The following is a 16,516-nucleotide window of genomic DNA, read 5'->3' as shown; positions in this document are numbered from 1 at the left end:
AACGACCTGACGACCGAAGACAATAACATCATAGACAGATAGATAGATATCAGCGTCCATCACTGCATAAACATACCAAAAATCCATGCAGTGGATGAGTACACACATCTTTACACTTGCGCCCTCAGCTTCAGCCCAAATCACAATCTACCACCCACAATGCCGCTCAACGGCCCACGGGCGAACCCCAATCCATCTCAAGGGACATACAACCAAGATCCCATCCCATCATATTCCTCACTAGATCATCCATCCGACACTCCCACTCCAACATACAGCTATCCTCATCAATCCAGTCCTGAAAGTGGTACCGCACGTTTAGAACCGCTTCCTGCTCGAGGTACAGGGGAGGAGAGTGAAGCTCAGGAAATAATGAGGGACTATCGATCTTCTCAGTATATAGATGATGGTGGTGATGTAGGTCTACTAGCACCTGGTAGAAATCAGAATCAGGATGATGGTTATACCCAGAGATATGGGGATGAGAATCCATACGAAGAGGGTGAAAGGGACATTCAACATCCTCCTCGATCAATCTCACCTTCGCTTGGTCCTTGGGATTCAGCCTCTCAGAGATCATTACCATACCATCCTAATCAATTCCCTTCACACAGTATACCCCTCTCTGACGCCGGTCGAAGCGGAGGACATAAAGATAAAGCTCCTTCGTATGGCGGATTGAGTTATATAGATGAGAATGGTGAATATTACCATACCAACAAACCTCGACCTGCTTCTACTACACTGCAGATGCAAGACATAGAGAGGGACGAGGTTGAGATGGGCTTAATAGGAAACACCAATAGATCATCAGGTGGTATAGAACCTAATCCATACTACTCAAAAGATGGATATGGAGAATCACCTTATCCATATCCTTCTTCATATACTAAAGATGGTTATAACTCTGGATCGGGTGGAATGAGATTAAGAGGACCAAATACATTATATGACTTCTTACTTTTCCCGACTGGTCTGGATAGGCTATTGGCCCTCGTCGGGGTGAAATTTGGTCAATACCCTATTGAGCAGGCTATAGAGCGGAAGAGAAGGGGGATCGGGGGTCAGAGATGGCCTGTTGCTGCTTGGGGGCTAGCTATTGGTGAGTTGATCTTCCTGTGCAGGAATGACATAGATGTGGAGAGGAACATGGGGGTTGATGGGTCGTAAGAGATTCAGATGTGTTAATGAGGAGCACGATTTGAATGAGGTAGGGAAGCACAAAGAAGGGCGATAGCACCACAAGATTGTTAGGTGGTATGATGGAAATTTTTGCTAATGTCTGCTCTCACCCCCTTAACAGTGATGACTGCTCTAATGGTATATGAGATGGTAGCGAACTATCAAGCAATGGGATCACCGATCGCTACCAAGGTGAGTTAACTTTCGTTAATGTAACGTACAAATGTGGGAGATCCTATCAGTGCAGTTTTAGCTGATTGTGGAATTACCGATTACAATTAGCCATCTTTCAATGTTATGGTTGGTCTGCTTTTCGAATCCATGTCACTCATTCAATCCTTGTAGGAGTATCCTCAATGCTCACATTGTTCGGTGTAGATCGGTCCCTCGGCAGAAGTGTTGATCAACATCGGAGCGAGGTTTCCTCCTTGTATGAAATACGTCGATGCGCTACCACCGGCTTTCCAGCTAGCTTGCCTGAACGATACTGCCAAGTGAGTCACCAGTCTCAATTTATATCTTCCCTACCCATCAACGGAGAAGTTGACTGATTTGAGGATTTAGCCCTCCGACCACCTCATGTTCGATAGAAGAAATTTGCGGTCATGGTGGATTCAATGGTCAGGATCCTGATCGTAAGTTTAGCTTCTTACCTTGCAAAATATCCTGAATAATCACTGACGACGTTATTCGCGGGTCTAAACAGAATCATGGAGATTTGTCTACCCCATTTTCCTACATGTCGGAATTGTACATCTGCTGTTGAACATGTTAGCTCAGATTGTAGCTGGGGCCCAAGTCGAGAGGGAGATGGGTGAATCCATCATGATCAGTGTTATACCCAACTTGGGTACGTATACGAATGAATGCTAATTTCCGTTTATTTTGTTATTGTATAGGTACAATCCCGTTCTTGATTGTTTACATGGCAGGTGGGATATACGGCTTCGTACTAGGTGGGAATTTCTCTAGAACGGGTATCCCTTCTGTTGGAGCGAGTGGTGCTTTGTTTGCTACGGTGAGTGTCCAAGTCCCAGATATATATCCAGATATCCGCACTAGTGCGGTAGTGATATGTGGTTGAATTGTTTTGCATAGAATGCATGCGTACTGGTCGATTTGGTATTACATTGGAAATACGAAGAAAGACCGAAACTCAAGGTGAGCTTCCCCCCTTGTACTCAGATTGTATTTTGGGATCAGAAGCTCACCGAGACCGTTATCAGGCATTTTTATTGGCTATTGAGTTTTTGATTGGTTTTGGTATAGGCTACATGTGAGCTTCTCTCTTGGTTGCTGAGATTGGAGCAATGTGCTCACATGTTTTGGATCGATGTAGACCGAACGCTGTAGATGGATTGGCACATCTTGGTGTAAGTACAATTCTCATCCTTTTGTACACGCAGCTCTTCACTGATGATGGTGTGCGTGATATCATAGGGATGGGCAATGGGAATCTTGCTAGGAATAATCCTCTACCCATCTATATCAGAAACGAAGAGACATAAGTATGCGATATGGGTAGCCAGGGTTATAGCGTTTGTATTAGTCATACTGGCTTTCGTTTTGACCATTAAGAATTTCTGTGAGTACAGCCCATATGATCAATCTTTTCATACACGGTATTTGTGCTGATCGATTCTATTATTGACTGAATAAAGATACTGATGACCCTGTAAGTTCTTACTTTTCCCCGTTCATCGAAATGCAATTCAGTGTAAATCAACTAATCTTATACGTATGTCATGATTTCTTTGCAGAACGCCGCGTGTGAATGGTGTAGATACTTGTCATGTATACCTACAAGTTCTAATGAACATTGTAAAGGAACTGTGAGTGATTTACATGTTTATGTTTTCGTACTGAAGTTGATGTTGGTGAAATAGGGAATAACGGTGACTAACACCACGACTACCAAGAGATCATGGGATTCACTCTAGAATGTATTCTCTCCCATTTGAGGAATATACAGTAGGACATTTCACGATGATTTTGTTATGATGATCAGTATGACCTGTGTGTACATAACATGTTGATAGAGATCGTCTTTACCCCGCATTAGATTATACTTTGATGAATGGATTAAGTATATTCTACCTTAACCTATGAACGAAGCAGAATAGTGAAACAATATCCAGTGTTACTGTATATCGCAACTTTGTTGGGTTCTGACTGTATAGTATATAATACATGTAATGAAAGTTACGCTACACACACACCCTTTTTTCGCCTTGAAGACTAAGCCTCGCCTTGTAGCTTCTTCTCACCGAATTCCTTCTCGCCATCATTCCTGAATACCGCTCCTGCGAATTTCTTGGCATAGCCATTGACCTGTTGCGTTGATTCAACGGGATGGGATAGAATGAAACAGAGCGAGTCAGTCTACGATCTCTTTCTTCCACTCATCTCCTTCCATCAGTAAAATGAGATAATCTTTCGCCCACCTGATCCTTGAATGTGACTTTCTCTTCGGTATTCGGGTTAGGTTGTTCGACTACACCTCCTGATCCAGGTGCAGTAGCCGCTATATTTATCAACCCGAACCAACATCAGTCACTTCTATCTTCCTCTTTGGTAGAAGACGATTGAGTACACTCACCCTGCTGCGCTTCAGCATGTTCGATTGGAGCTGCAGGTAAACCCGTTCCGCTAGCTACGACTGACGGAGGAACGGCCTCGTGAGGTTCATTCGATAGGGCTGTAGGAGCCGGGTTGAGAGTGTGAGTATGTGAAGACATGTTGTTGAGTTTGTGTGGTATGCAAAGTGATGAAGATGACGATGAGAGACGAAGAGAAGGATATGGCATTCATTCAATGATAACAAGTAATGTTTTCCATATAGCCAAGTTACATACTCGTATTTCCTTGGGCTATGACGTCATTGCTACAACCTCATGAAAACAAAAGTATGGTAAGTGACATTTCATCTACAACTGAATCAACAACTCTTCTTCACCCTCACCAGTGGATGGTCCACCAGCACCAGTACTGATAACTTCCCCTTCCTCTTCAGCTGATATCATCGTAAAAAGATAATCCAGGCAATCTACAAACCTTTATCCCCGGAAACCCAAAACTCTCCCCAAATCCAGGAACTCCTGATTATAACCTACTTTATCAAGTTCAAGTAAATGTAAAGCAGCATGGAAGAATATCGCCTTGATATGTTCCCTGTCACAGTCATGTTCCATCAGGTCAAATCTAGACAGGCATTTGATATCGTAGCTAGATTGCCGAGCCCATGGTCGGGGTGCGCTCAAGCAGTTTACATATTCGTGAAGCAAACTCATCGCTATGTCCACTTGGCCTACACATCAAAAAACAAAATGACTGATCAGATCCGTTGACGGACTACTTACTTACTAATAATTGGATCCAGGAGGATCTGTTCGCTTACTGTAGAGCATAATCCACTACGAACAACACAGCCGAGTAAGCTATTACATGTTATATTTGAAACACATCGAGATGGTAAGACCAACCAGCCTACCTGGTCTGCGATCTGCTGTAAAGCTCTCTCAGCTCTTTCAAGAGCCTTGATCTCCACAGTCTTCGGATCATCTCCGGTCTTCTTTGTACTGATCCACTCTAATAAGCCATCATGGAACCTATATCCATTTAATCCGATGATCCAAGCTTTTGTCAACTGTTCTCGGTTTATTGATACCTAAAAATAAATCAGATCAAATAAAATCAAAAGTTCACACCACCACCGACTTGGTTTCGTTTCGACAACAATCGAGGGAATAAGGAGATGAAATGAACGTAGAAAGTGTGACTCACCGGGTATGGTCGTAAAGGCTGATCGTATCTCTTTTCATCAACAAACTCAATGAAGTAATACCTCCTTATACTAAAAAAGTTCAATATACCAGAATACCAATACACATTCGGTTCAATGATCTTTCTGTAAGACACTACCTCATCTTTGTATATCCTTTCTGACAATATCGGTGGAAAGACGGTGGCGAGGGCGAATTGAAGACCATTACCGTATAGCTCGGTCGGAGAAGGCAGATTGAGTGGTTCAGTCACTTCGGGCTTCATCGTTATTGATTGGATTTAATCGGGTACGATACGAGTATGAGATTGAGAAGTTGAGTGAACCGAAACATGAATCAGGTTGACCTTCACCGATGGTTGTAAATCAGCTCTTGACGTACGTGCCTCCTATGGCATACTACTGAATCCTCAACAACCTAATTACAACAAGTGGATGTCGTCGTGTGTCATTTATCATAACCAACCTTAACTCGTAAAACAGAGTATACAAGGACAGTACAAGTGAGTCATCAGTATGACATCTCTTCTTCTACTGTATGTTGCCTTCTGTTTCCTCGTATTGTAAACGATTTAACACTCTCCCCTATCATCTACGCGATCATGACTAAAACCGTATCAGAATACAAATACGAACAGACCATTCCACTTCACGGTTCAGACATCACGTCTACCTTTACTTCCATACCTTCATCCTCGGTATCAACCATGGGACCAAAGTCTAGAGTGGCCGTGGCAGGAAAGATCGAGGTTGAAAATCTCCCCGATCCAGATGAATTCCCGGGTGTCAAATTCATCTTAGATACTCTCAACCCACCTCGACTTGTTAGCCGCCATTCCCACGGTCTCAATCCCAGTCCGATCTGTCGTGGGCGACTGAGGTATTTCGAGAGGGATGAACGTCACAAATGGTGGTTCACAAGATGGTTTCACCCTGCTCCGTACTGGCTCACGTTCTTCTGGTATCGCTCAACAGCCGGAACGAGGGCAAGTCACTCCTAATGAATTGCTAATGCACCGAGCCAGGATCAAACTACTGAATATCATCTGTATCTTAATTCAGGTATCTTGTACAAGGGAAGAACTTTGTTTCGCATGGGTTTAAACTCTCAACGGTGCGAGATATCATCAACTGCTTTATAGTCATTCCCAGCAAATTGCCGATCCGATTATCAAAGCTCGATTTGAGAGCACGATTGAGAATCTCGCAGTGGTAGCCAAGAAAGTGAGCAACAGGTACACCCTTTTCATCTTGCTGGGTCAATGGCTGACACGATTTGGATTCGAACAAACTTATATTTAACTTATTGTACCTCGCACAGTGGCTCTCGCTTTTCCGTAAGTCCCATCAGTACAGTACTCCTCTTCCGATACATCACGAGTATCGCGCATAGCTAATATCGAAATCAATATCATATTGATAAATCTCTCTCAGAAGAGATCGACTGGGCGATGGGAATTCTATATAAAATCCAGCTCCATCGGACCATTCCTTTGTTCTGGAAATGTCACCCTGAAGAACACAATTACGATATCAGCAAGTTATCAAAATGGAAACATCATCTCACTTGCTTATCGACCGCCAGAAACCTCACTGGTTGTTTCATCTATTGTGTTAGAGAGACCATCCGATTGGACAAAAAGGGGTATGACCACGAATTCAGACAATTGGCCACTGCAATCGGATTTCCTGGCCACAAGATCTGTAAAGTCCCCGGAATCCCTGACGAGATGAGATACGATGATGATATTCTGTTGACTGGTAATTGGTAATATCACGATTTGTATCCTGTGTAGAACTGTACATCATACACTGTATCCTGTAATTTGTTGTGACTGTTTTTCCTTTTCTGCTTTCCATCAATGGAAAATGACGTGTATATTTGATGGAAATCATTCATTATACTATACCATTGTCCATTACGAGGTATAAAGACATTATAAGTTTACGAAACATCATCACTATCATACAGTAAAAGCAGAACAAACATCGTCTGCATCTTCTGCACTTTGCCCAAGCCCTTCCTCTTCAATAACTATTAAGGCAGCCTCTCCGGCTCCGCATCCGTACTGGCAGGAGCCGCTCCAGGAGGTAATGGGGTCTTATCATCCTCTTGTCGGTTGATAGGCGACTGAACTTGACTGCCAGGTAAGCTCAGTAAAGCTGGCGAAGCACTATTAGGTGGGCCTAACGGACTCGAGCCTAATCCCTCCGAAGCCCATGCAGGTAACACGGTATTTTCAGCGGTAGGATAAGAGTATGTCACGCCTGTACCGGACGAAGCGGATGTCAAAGAAGGTGATCCAGGTGGTAGGTCTGTAGTCAATGCTAAAGGTTGGGCAGGGTTGATGGAATTGGAAGGTGAAGACGATTCTTGGCTTTGGCTCGAAGGGGATAACACACTTGTAGGCTGATCAGAGGTAAAGGGAGGTTGATGATCTGCTACGTAGTATGCCATACCGGCACTGCGTTTGTGGAAACCGCATTTCTCGTAGAAAGCTATATTGACGAGAGGGTCAGCGGCCATACTTCAACTCCCGTTGAGAGGGTATTCTCTGTTTGGATTGTTATGACTGACGCATCTTAGGTTCCTTACAATCCAAAATCACTTTATAACAACCCAGTCCCACAGCCATATCTCTAAGACCGGCGACCAGCCTCTGTCCCAATCCTTTACCTTGCATCGTATCAGAGACCACTATATCCTCCAAATGTCCTGAAGCACCGCCATTGTTGATATGTTTCCTTTCCACGATCAGTGATCCCGATGCTACTAGTTGGTCGTTATCCTTGTTGACCATGACCAAGATGTAATAAGTCCCAGGACACGCTTTGAGATGCTGGAAAATCGCGGAATACACTGATGGAGCTAAAGCTGGCGATTCCCTTAGACTGTTCAAGAGCTGGAAATGCGATCGGAGGAGATCCGTTGATGCCAATGGTCGGATCTACGAGAGTAGTTGATGAGTATACATAGCATATAGCCAAATAGGTATGAAAACTTACATGTATATTGTCTGGTAGACCTTCTTTCATACTCTTAGGTATATGTTTTGGATCGAACAACAAATCGAGTTTCTCATCGGGAGTAAATACACCAATTTCAACTGGATCAGGATCTGCGAACTGAGGCACTGCCAGGGGCTTAGCTGTACCGGGCTCGTTAGTGGTTGGTGCAGCGTCTGAGCTGTTATCGGAAATTATGGGGGATGTCTTGACATCAGTGGACTCCACGGGAGGCTGCGATATCTTGATCTTTGTACGAGAGCTGCCAGGTTGAGGTCCTTCATCGATGGGATGGTGAGAGAGTACGCCGGATCGAGATAGGGCGGGTCCAGGCGGAAGTGCTGTTGGTGCTACCACGGGGGAATCGACGCCGAAGAGCAAATCTGAAAAAGTGATGAGGTCTTCGAGGACAGTATCCTATCACAAATCAATGAGCATAGGACACGAAGGACGTCTCGGGAGAAGCTTACCTTGCCCTGATGATGTTGCAGTAAAGAGGTTGTGTCCGTAGGTGTTTGTTCTTGACCGAATAAAACGGAGTCTAAATGTGCTATCAGTAAATTGCACAAAAAAAACCATATAAGCTGAGTTGGACCCACTGAAAACGACCGCGAGATTCTTAGCATCCATCTTGTTCGCTGAGGACTTCTGGTTGACTCGGCCCAGATGTTCTATCATGGCTTGGAAGGTAGTCTGATGAATAGGCGGTAGCCTCCTCAATCGAGCTCGAAGGGAGGAGAAATTGCTTTCGATATGAGCTTCCCTACTTTCGGTGTATTTCACTCTTTCAGGATGAGGCAATGGGAAAACCGGCTCGGGAAGTTCTCTGAGATCTGTATGGAGCATAGCAGTCAGCTTGGCTTCCTACTATTTATCATGGAGACGATGTGTGGGTAACAGTAAGGCAAAAGTGCGGAGAGGGGAGGGACAAAGTGACGGGAAGGAGGCCAAACGTGGGCGAGTCGACGAACAAAGTAGAGAAGTCGAGCGATCAACTCACATTGCTTCAGTACACTACCGATACTAGCCACATCATCCCTCTCATCAAAGGCAAACTTCTCTTCATCAAGCTCAATACCCTGTATCATCTTCTGCACACCAGCATGTCTGCCGCTAACCCTATATATCCCTTCAAGGCCCAGACCTCGCTCATCGATCGCCGCTATCGCTTTTTCCAGAATGATAGGTGGTCTACCATGATCCGATGAATCGCCTCTTGTGAAATCGTAGTCCGTCAAAGATACCCCGAAGATAAGGGATTTACATGGTCCGACGTAAAAGTTTTCGTATGGAATTGGTGCAATGGGTGGTGATACAAGTGATCGAAGTCTTGTACGGAACAACATCACTATAACAGCAAGCACGATCAACAAACATTAATAATGCATTATTAAATGGGTTTGAATCATTGGGTCGAACATCACTCACTATCTTGTTCGAGATTGATTCCCTCGATAGCTTCTTTCGCAACCTCCGTAGCCTGAGCATTGGTAGCAGCCGTACCATACATAGCATCGATATAGCTTTCCAAAGCATATCTCAACCTCTCGCTCAATTCGTCATTGAAGGTTTCCAAGCTGTTCATGGCGGAAGCGTGAAGTTTCTCCCTCCTCAATCTCAATGATTCTAAGTGGAAGACACCAGTTCTATAGGCTTTATCTGCTTCATCCGCGTCCCTTTTCACCTTGACAGCTCTCATCGCCGATAATGCTTTTTGATTGCTGTTGTTGGGTCCTCCCGTTCCGGTTCCTCGTCTTTGTAAACTTCCACTTCCACCCAAATCTCCATCTCCTCCACCAACGATGATATAATCATCTTTGTCTTTATCCTTATCCTTATCTTTGTCGCCACCTAGTTTCTGCATGAACGCCGAAAACCCTTTCTTACTTTGTTGCGCTATATCATTCAATACATCTTTACCCTTACTCTCTCCACCAGAGGCTGATCCAGCCCGTAGACGATTGACTTTTTTATCTTCTCGACCTGCATGGACGGCCTCGGGCTGAGGCAGCGCAGGATTGCTCATAGCAGGTAATGGGGGAGTGGAAATGGGTGGAGAAGTGTACGATGGACCTGCAGGTACAGCAAATGGATGTTCATGTAATGGTGTATTGGCTGGGGATGGTGGTGAGGGAGTGGAAAGAAGTCGTGCTTGCATCGCTATAGCGTGTTCTTGACGTTTATGATCCTATCGTGCGCATATCATCAGAGACTACATCTCGAGTGTGATGCCGACTGAAGACGTACCTCTAATGCCTGACATTTCTGATAATATGATTTCTTCAATTTGGGCAACTGGGATCTCGCGTGATCATCGTACGCCTGGCGGAAAGAAAGCGGAGGTTGATTAGCTCTATGACCAAGATGAACTCCAAAGATTACATACCTCATTGGCCAGCTTCATATTGTCCTTCAGAACCCCTCTTATACGAGTTTGTTCTTCCTGGACAATCACTCAAATCACATCAGCTATCATGCTACCTTGTCACGGGATCAACACACCTTTAGCTTGACAAGTTCCTTCATGACATCCTCTCTTAACGCTCCAACCATAGCTTCTCTCGACTGTATTTCTCTTTGCGTGTAATCTCTGACTTCTTGCCATGCTTTGCGAGCAGTCGTTCTGTTCTGCTTCCTGTTATGACCAGGTCTGGCACAATGCTGAAATGAGCACGTCCACATAAATGGTCGCAAAAGCAGAGGCGTACAACTTACTCATCATGCAAGGTATCGATAGCTACACTCCTATCGTATAGTCTCGTGAGATTCTCTATGTACTGCTCCTCCACTCGTATACGATCTTGGAAGAAGGATATGTAATGTTCGTCCTCTGATATCTTATGCTATATATAAGTGTAAGGTCAGCGCATTTCCCATTTCCTGGGATCTTTCAATCCCTATGTGGGTCGAATGGCATGTGAACACTCACCTTGAACTCCCTCAGCACATCAAATCCAGCCTCGTACCTCTTCAATCCATGACCCAGCCCATGTCCTCCACCATGTAAACTAACATTGAGCGAAGTGGATGATCCACCCAGATCACCGGATGGATAAGCGTAGGCCATACCTGATTCTCTATTCCAGCTGTCTACGAGCTCAGTGCGAGTCGGTGGCAAGCTGTGAGAGTGTGATGGAGAGTATGAAGGATGTATATGTGGGAAATGACGGGAAGGGGGATGGATGACAATTGACAACGAGGTTTATCACTCTCTCAGGGTAAATGAAATTCAGTTCCAACTCCGGAATCAATTGCTCTCATAACGACATAACCGTAGTTGATAACCACGCAGCTATCTCGGCATCATGCTATAAGTAGATCAACCGCAGGACTGCGGAGACGACGATCCACTCAAGGCTTCGTCGGTGATCTTCAAGAGAGCATAGCTTCAAAAAAGACAGGCAGGGAGTCATGCTGTTTGCACGAAGAGGCGATGCAGTATGGTGGAGCTGTCAGATACTTCCATCACAAAGCGAAAGTGGCAGTCTTGGCACATGGACTGGTGACAAGTCAGTCACACATGTTGACGTCGAACTTGACGATCAGAAGACCAGCGCGTTCAATGACGTAGTCAAGCTCGTCTCCTTCAACAGCCGGCGTGAAGGAAAGGTCATCTTCGTGAGGTGTCTCAGGTCTAAGAGTCGTGCGCGATGATGAATATTCGTAACCAGCCAACAACTCCAAGACATTCATTTCATCATCATTTGACACTACAGTTCATTACGACAATACATGATGCTCTCATTACTTGTTCTTCCTTACTTGTTGTATGCTTTTTTTCTCTTTCTTTCTTTCTCAAATAAAATTCATCTCACACACTTACATTCATTTCGACCGTACGAAGAGGTAAGTCCTACCGATCGTTCGCCGTGAGGGTGAGGATTGTTTACCACCGCTCATGGCTTCGCTTTGGTTGTCCGCAAAGTTACTACCGGCGGAGACATCACCGATATCAGATTGCCAGTCGGCGGCGGCGGAGTCTATGGAGTTTGAAGTCCATCCTCAGGTTCCGGTAAGCTACGGCCAATGCTTGTAGACATAACCCAAGTGGAAGTGAGTGCACTTACCAGCAGCGACGCCTTCAGAGGTGAATCCCATATCTCCGAGAGTGGACATTTCGGGTTAAAACGTAAATTCAAATCACTCTGGGGGGCTTACAAAACTTGTTACGTTTGGTTCAACTTGATCTGGTTCAAGTTGATTATCGCGGTTTGTCTTTGCTGGAGAGGAAGAAGAAGAAGGAAGGAAGAATTTGGAAATTTCAAGAGTCGGAGGTGACAATTACATATCTTTGATGCGAGAAGAATGTTCTAATTGCTTATCTCATCTTTCCCACAGAAGAATCTTGTGACTCGAGAAGAGATCTTGGTCGTCAGTCAGAATGATGATGACCGAGTGAGTCCAATTGCATCTAATCTGCTTGTGGACCGGTTCTAGAAGAGATTGGTCAGATCTTTGGGGTAGCGCTTTACCGCCCTCTGTACTCCTTTGCACTTCGAAAGAAAGAAGGTTGGTAGCACTTGTTGAAGTTGTCTATTCTCGAACGAACTGCTGCGATCCAGGCCTCAAAGTCGAAGACGTCATCATGGAATTTATCATACCTCTTCGCTACCATTCTTTAGGCCTCGAGCCTCAACCGTGCTCGACCGACGTACATCGATTCGAAGTATTATGTAGATGTGAGCTTAGATCCATATCAGAAGACATTAGTACCTGATGTCAATCATATGATACCAAGATGAATTTGCCTGCCTGTAAGTAAATGACAATTCAAACGGATTCGCAGCTCAGTACCTGTCTCAAGACTTTCGTTCTCGTCCGCACCAATGCATCTCCGCCGCAAAAAATTGACGATCGCGAGAGAAAAGGCGACTTCAACTACTATTTATCAGATCTTATGTTTACATTCGCATGTCAGCATACTACAACCCGATTGTCTATTTCTTCTTCTTTGATGCCTTATCGAGATACAATTTCGCACCAGCACCCAGCGCAGCAGTACCTTGAATAGCTCCAATCACAGCAGACACTCCGTAGCCTCCCATCGCAGCACTTTGGGGAGCGGAGAATAACCCTCCGGCTGCAGCTGGAGCTCCAGCAGCTTGCGCTCCGGCTGCAAACAGGCTTATCATTTTCGGCTTCAGGATGAAGTTGCTCTACTGGAGTAATCTCCTGTTTTTGCTCCCTAGCTGGTGCGGTGATTTCGTTGATATGGATCGACGGTGAAGGGACATCGTTTCCATGAATATCTTCAGCTTGATATTCACTGCTCGTCTCGAGTCTATTGAATTTCGCAGCAGATAGATGTGATCGTCATAGTCAGACCAGTCTCTGATGTGATTTTGAGAATAGCAATAGTAATAATCACTCAAATCCAGGATGCTGAAGATGATTCCGATTACATAGGAGCGGCCCTCTGATGGAAGCAGACCATCTAAAGTGGAGGTCAGAACGAAATTCGATCGGCGCGACCACCGGATTTGTCACCCGCGTTTCACTTTTTTCCATGATCTTTGAAAGTCGCTTACATATATAAACACCTAGAAAGTCAGTTATTTATCTACGGCCATAGAAGGTAAAAAGCACCGCATCCCGTCCGCTCTGCGCAGTATAAGTTACCTATCGCTCGGTTAGTACCAAGGTGGGGGACCACTTGGGAATCCCGGGTGCTGTAGTTTTTGTTGATGAAGAGGTGTGGTCCGTCGGAAAGCGTCGCTGATCCTGTTTGCCCTTTCGCGGACTTGAAAGACCCGAGTATAGGGAGGGAATGCTGCTGACCGGGCTGTGACCTTCTTGAACCCGTTTAACTCTTATTGCACTCATCCACTGGACGCTACAATATCCGACATTGCACAGTCCAGAGCGGGTGCGATGCTACGGCGACTATGACACCTTTGACGTTCCCCACCAGCACCGGTGCAAATTCGAATTATGCAGTTAACAGGATTGGTGAACTTCCTGCGGCATCTTCAGGTGACTCCCAGTCATCAACTCACAACATGATTGCGCTGTGTCGAAAAGGAGTATGCTTAGTGACGTTCCTATTTCTGGAGGTTTCTCTTTTTAGTACGCGCCTTTACGCGAAAACGCCTTTTTAACGTATTTTCATTTTAGATGAGTTACCAGTTTTTTTAGTCCAAACGATCTCAACTCTACACGTCACACTGTGATGCTAGTATCTATTCTCGATATAAGCCAACTCTGATGACGATACGAGACTCCTTCCTAGTATCTCCTCAAGACAATTTGGTCAGAGGCGTACTGTCTGTCTAGCATTGTACAACTTTCTTTTTGTTCGTTGGTTTGGGAATATGAATGGGAAGATGAACAGACAGACAGACTCAAAGCCACCAAAGCCGCAGATACGAAACACGGTGTGACTCTGAATTATGGATGACCCGGAAGTAATTTTCACTGACCGAGAGTGTAATTGTGCAAGATCACCTCCATAAAATGTCGGAAGCTTCTTGCCTATCCTTTTCTTATTACTGCATCGTCCAAGTGCCGACAATAGGTGGCATCACATCATCATGCATTGCCGAGAGATCAAATGTTGAATTGTGATTATGCATTCAGGCCCATCGAGAAGTCACCCTCGAAAAGCTTAGCGTTACTTTCATTTCAAACTATGACGGCAAGCTCCGCATCCTTTTGTGATCTTTTGCGGAGTAGCTGAGGCTATCGACTGCGGGTGAAGGTGAGATCACGAGATTATGTAGCGAAATGCCACTGGCGCTCTCACGAACACGAAGATCTTGCTGTCCATGCGGAGTGGAGGTGCCCGAAGGACCTGGAGGGCGGGAGTCATAGCGCCTTCCATCTTTGATGTGATTTGTGCATTGACTTACCCAACGATGATCACACAACAGGTTGATCTGTGTAGGTGCATATCAATCGCACGGTCGTGTCGGAGAACAACAAGTTGATCACATTCTCGATGACATCTCCGCCACCTTCTGATATATTTCCAGAGTCACGCCGCAATCCGTGCCGAGTAAGATGTGGCGTTCTCAAAGTATCGCCATATTGCAATTTGGCTGACAGCTGAAAATACCTTACAATTCCAGAAGATCAATCGTTGACGCCACTTGTGTAATAACCCTCAGGGTTGATGTAAATAAGGTTAACATGACAAGAAGTAAAAAGCCACACGAAAATGTAAAAGTTCTCATGGATGAACTGTAAATGGCTAGATTGAAAAGTTGCGTATAACGGGGTAAAGACCGGGACTCTTTTTATTCAGGGATTTTATAGGTAAAATAGACTTTTATTTCATTTCGTTTGTGACCCACCGCAACTGTACCACAGTCGGTGGGGCATACCTCTGCTTCATTTTACTGGTACCAAGACCGCCCAATTTAGCGTTTGGTCACCACACCTTATTTCACCCTGTGAGATGTCTTTCAGAGCAAAGCAGTTGCCAAGGTGAATGTCTTATCGTTGACCGGCGGAAATGTCTTGTGTTAAAATCGGTTCGATGCCGTATTAGGCAGAAACCTCAGAAACATCTCATGAGTTTGTTTTGCGCTAACCAATTTCCTTCCAAGCACGACAGACGAACAAAGATGGACGAAGTGCCCTACCCCCAGCTCTGGGTTTTGGCTTACTCAGGGTTCGAAGAAATGATAGCCTAAAATACCTCCACAATTCATTAATCTGGATACGGAGAAGACCTAAAAACAAAGATGTGAACGTGAAGAAGAAGGTGAACGCAGCAAGAGGGATTGGATAAGATGTGATTAACAAGGTACGATATTTACGATCAACGATCCCATTGGAGATTTTAGTGTCAAATCTTACTTTCTAACCTGAACCGTTGTGGTATCACAGTACCGTTGTAACAGTAACCGTAATCCTTGGTCGTCAATCAGTTGGACAGGATCCTATGTTTCTCTCAATTGCGAAAGAGAGATGTTGTCTCTAATTTGGCTCTGATACATGCCTCTCCTCACTTTTCACTGCGAACCGCAGGTACTATCATAGGTGAATTCCTACCTCCTCCGTCCACATCTGAAATACCAAACATCGTAAAATACGCCTCTTTATTCAATTCATTTGTCCAAACCTCAGTATACTGTACCTCGGACCCATTCCTGTAAACCCAACCGCAGTCTCATTGTATGAGTCCAGAATCCCCTCAATACCAATAGTCACAAGAATCACACTCGAACTCACACCGAAACTCAAATTCGCATTCAACTCAATAGAAAGGTTGTTGCTCTGTAACTGTTCTAGAATTGGTTGTATGACTTCCAATCTTTCAATCAAATCACCAACCCGCCTCTTTTGTCATTGACACTCTTAGCAAGAAAGAAAGAAAGAAGGAAAGGAAGAAGCGATTGTTACCGATCAATAGGATTGGGATTGATTATAACAACTCCATACAAAGATCCCGACTTGTTAATTATTCCCCTTTTTCCTTTCCTGGTCAATACCAACATCGTTCGTTCTTTTCCCCCTTTTCGATTCTTGAATATCCGATAAAGTACCACTACAGACATAACGGGCAAGGATTAACAAGTATCACCTTGACCTTGAACTACGTCT

General features: G+C 44.7%; 7 protein-coding genes and 1 non-coding gene across 8 annotated transcripts; 3 read left to right on the top strand and 5 right to left on the bottom strand.

Annotated features, from left to right (window-relative positions):
* Positions 1 to 159: 159 nt before the first annotated feature.
* L199_002161 (uncharacterized protein) lies at positions 160 to 3,122 on the top strand (the record flags this gene model as incomplete). The annotated part of the gene is made up of 14 exons (XM_064887908.1): positions 160 to 1,102; positions 1,304 to 1,374; positions 1,465 to 1,482; positions 1,561 to 1,676; positions 1,747 to 1,817; positions 1,889 to 1,996; positions 2,082 to 2,200; positions 2,281 to 2,343; positions 2,409 to 2,458; positions 2,522 to 2,555; positions 2,623 to 2,767; positions 2,844 to 2,857; positions 2,943 to 3,014; positions 3,069 to 3,122. The coding sequence occupies 14 exons, from the start codon at positions 160 to 162 to the stop codon at positions 3,120 to 3,122; spliced, it is 1,878 nt and encodes a 625-aa protein (XP_064743980.1).
* Positions 3,123 to 3,420: 298 nt separating this feature from the next.
* L199_002160 (uncharacterized protein) lies at positions 3,421 to 3,920 on the bottom strand (the record flags this gene model as incomplete). The annotated part of the gene is made up of 3 exons (XM_064887907.1): positions 3,421 to 3,513; positions 3,627 to 3,706; positions 3,782 to 3,920. 3 exons carry the CDS (start codon positions 3,918 to 3,920, stop codon positions 3,421 to 3,423), a joined length of 312 nt encoding a protein of 103 aa, XP_064743979.1.
* A 189-nt stretch (positions 3,921 to 4,109) lies between these two features.
* L199_002159 (uncharacterized protein) lies at positions 4,110 to 5,229 on the bottom strand (the record flags this gene model as incomplete). The annotated part of the gene is made up of 5 exons (XM_064887906.1): positions 4,110 to 4,195; positions 4,253 to 4,489; positions 4,580 to 4,595; positions 4,673 to 4,849; positions 4,966 to 5,229. The coding sequence occupies 5 exons, from the start codon at positions 5,227 to 5,229 to the stop codon at positions 4,110 to 4,112; spliced, it is 780 nt and encodes a 259-aa protein (XP_064743978.1).
* Positions 5,230 to 5,565: 336 nt separating this feature from the next.
* L199_002158 (uncharacterized protein) lies at positions 5,566 to 6,735 on the top strand (the record flags this gene model as incomplete). The annotated part of the gene is made up of 5 exons (XM_064887905.1): positions 5,566 to 5,949; positions 6,026 to 6,061; positions 6,116 to 6,187; positions 6,285 to 6,300; positions 6,398 to 6,735. The coding sequence occupies 5 exons, from the start codon at positions 5,566 to 5,568 to the stop codon at positions 6,733 to 6,735; spliced, it is 846 nt and encodes a 281-aa protein (XP_064743977.1).
* A 266-nt stretch (positions 6,736 to 7,001) lies between these two features.
* L199_002157 (uncharacterized protein) lies at positions 7,002 to 11,036 on the bottom strand (the record flags this gene model as incomplete). The annotated part of the gene is made up of 12 exons (XM_064887904.1): positions 7,002 to 7,462; positions 7,542 to 7,911; positions 7,970 to 8,386; positions 8,440 to 8,510; positions 8,569 to 8,802; positions 8,970 to 9,317; positions 9,398 to 10,157; positions 10,217 to 10,291; positions 10,356 to 10,412; positions 10,472 to 10,619; positions 10,685 to 10,812; positions 10,899 to 11,036. The coding sequence occupies 12 exons, from the start codon at positions 11,034 to 11,036 to the stop codon at positions 7,002 to 7,004; spliced, it is 3,207 nt and encodes a 1,068-aa protein (XP_064743976.1).
* Positions 11,037 to 11,794: 758 nt separating this feature from the next.
* L199_002156 (uncharacterized protein) lies at positions 11,795 to 12,085 on the bottom strand (the record flags this gene model as incomplete). The annotated part of the gene is made up of 2 exons (XM_064887903.1): positions 11,795 to 11,949; positions 12,037 to 12,085. The coding sequence occupies 2 exons, from the start codon at positions 12,083 to 12,085 to the stop codon at positions 11,795 to 11,797; spliced, it is 204 nt and encodes a 67-aa protein (XP_064743975.1).
* An 821-nt stretch (positions 12,086 to 12,906) lies between these two features.
* L199_002155 (uncharacterized protein) lies at positions 12,907 to 13,477 on the bottom strand (the record flags this gene model as incomplete). Its single annotated transcript, XM_064887902.1, has 2 exons — positions 12,907 to 13,093; positions 13,338 to 13,477. 2 exons carry the CDS (start codon positions 13,475 to 13,477, stop codon positions 12,907 to 12,909), a joined length of 327 nt encoding a protein of 108 aa, XP_064743974.1.
* Positions 13,478 to 13,530: 53 nt separating this feature from the next.
* On the top strand, positions 13,531 to 13,646 carry L199_002154. The gene has a single exon (XR_010449952.1). It is a non-coding gene; the product is annotated as a 5S ribosomal RNA (ribosomal RNA).
* Positions 13,647 to 16,516: the final 2,870 nt, after the last annotated feature.

This window comes from Kwoniella botswanensis, chromosome 1 (assembly GCF_036426115.1).
Source record: "Kwoniella botswanensis chromosome 1, complete sequence".
Classification (NCBI taxonomy): Eukaryota; Fungi; Basidiomycota; class Tremellomycetes; order Tremellales; family Cryptococcaceae; genus Kwoniella; species Kwoniella botswanensis.
The sequence above is the reverse complement of the archived record's forward strand: the minus strand, read 5'-3'. Positions and strand labels throughout refer to the sequence as shown.